The 1,917-nt window shown below is 40.7% G+C and overlaps 1 protein-coding gene across 1 annotated transcript; it reads left to right on the top strand.

The window, feature by feature from the left end:
• Positions 1-443: 443 nt before the first annotated feature.
• On the top strand, positions 444-1,797 carry LOC109953981 (alpha-lactalbumin-like; the record flags this gene model as incomplete). Its single annotated transcript, XM_020589418.1, has 3 exons — positions 444-638; positions 866-929; positions 1,756-1,797. Coding segments are annotated over 3 exons (301 nt in total), but the record flags the coding sequence as incomplete, so codon positions are not given.
• Between the last annotated feature and the right edge of the window lie 120 nt (positions 1,798-1,917).

Genomic DNA, 1,917 nt, shown 5'->3' with positions numbered 1-1,917 from the left:
ACAGACATGCTGCAAAGACATCAAGTCTGCAAATGTATAGTTGTATTATTTTTCAAAGGCTCAGTAATTTACAGCTGGTTACTGTAGGTCTAAACAAAGGTCAGTCAATAAATAGTGCATCAGTTGTGTCTGTGGGACTGGAAATTACCGGTCAGTCGCTCCACACCAAAACATTTCAGCTATTGACTGGATTACCACAAATGTAGTACAGACATTTAAGCTCTGTAGAGGGTGAATCATTTAACTCTTTACTTCAGGGCCATCATTTATCGAAACCCTCCTGTTAGATTGTCATATTTTCTGTGTTGAAGCGTTGGGCCCTTGGAGGTCTTCAGGGAAAGACTAATACTGAATTAAAATCTGACCTGGTGTTCATGGAAGTGTGGATCAAAGACTGCGATGTGGAGATGATGTCTCACTTTATTCTCCCCGTTTTTTTTCAGTCATCTATTTCACTGAGAAGTCAACACAGCTCAACACCGAGGCAGAAAGCCCACTGCCTCCTGGGATGGAAACCCTCAACCAGGCTCCGGAGGATGGGGGCCTGAAGGCCCTTGGCATATTCCAGATAATCAATCGCCTGGCTTGCCAGAACAGCACGACTCCATCCTTCAACGTCTGTGAGATGCCCTGCAGCAGTGAGTTTCACTTTGTGTGCATCTACATGCTGTTGTCATTGTCTCAGCTGTAAAGGTGTGTGTAGACTGAACACAGCTACATTTTACTTGGTGCTATTTGCTCAAATGTGACCACACACCAAATGTGCACGAGTGTCTCCGCTCCTTTTCTTTTTTTCTCTTAGGGTGAAGAAACATTTTCTACTTTTCATGGCCTTAAACAAACTTCCTGCTTGTTTTCTTTTCAGAGTTGGTTGATGAGGACATAGATGATGACTGCCGCTGCCTGAAGCAGGTCCTCGCCATGCCTGGGTATGTTCACTTTAAAACTGAGTGGAATCACATGGCGAATCAAACATCTGCAGTTTCACACTGTTACATTTTTTAAAATTCATTGTACATTGATTTATGTTGACTTTATCGATTTATTGTGCATTTTGAATTCCTCCTATTAAGAGTTAAACTATTAAACATAAAATATATTGGGGGGCGGCTGTGGCTCGGGAGGTAGAGCACGTCGTTTCCTAACCGGAGGATTAGCGGTTCGATTCCCGGCTTGTCGAACTTGTCGAAGTGTCCTTGAGCAAGACACTGAACCCCAGCTGCTCCCGGTGATGTCACCGGTGTGTGAGTGCGAATGGGTGAATGGTCACGTAGTGTGAAAGCGCTATGAGTGTGCTGTAAAGCATAGAAAAGTGCTATACAAGTATAAGACCATATCCTAACAATTGTTTTATTTATGAGATCCAGCTGCTATATTTGACTGTATTTCATAAAAGGACTGCTACTTTATTCTTTTAGTTTTGCAGTTGTACAGACAGTTCAGTCATTCAGTGACAATTCATGCCCAGTTTTTGCACAAGCTTAGGTCGTGGCTGGTTGCGTTTATTTTAACAAAGAAGGAAAGCTTCAGGATAAAAGGAAAATGATACTAACAATTTTTTGGTCACAGTTTTTTCATATTGTGACAAATATGACATTGTGGCCTTTTTATCATGGCATTATCTTGCTGTGAGTTTTTGGTTTTGTGACATCGCTGGTCATGACAGTTTGAGTTTCTGTATCACCCAAAATCCACCTGTTAAATTCAGATTTAATGAGAACAGAAACATTCATGTGTTTTCGTATATTTCCACAGTAATGACATCAGCGAGAACGAAAAAATGTTGAGACTAAGAATGTAAGTTATGTTTTTATCTATTCAGTTGCCTGTTGTTCCTTTAATAATCTGCCTGTTCAATGCCATTAAATCCAGAATTACTGTCATTAAATCGATACAGTCAGTTTAATGAACATGTAA

This window comes from Monopterus albus, unplaced genomic scaffold, assembly GCF_001952655.1.
Source record: "Monopterus albus unplaced genomic scaffold, M_albus_1.0 scaffold2400.1, whole genome shotgun sequence".
NCBI lineage: Eukaryota > Metazoa > Chordata > Actinopteri > Synbranchiformes > Synbranchidae > Monopterus > Monopterus albus.
This window is presented reverse-complemented; position numbering and strand designations above follow the sequence as displayed.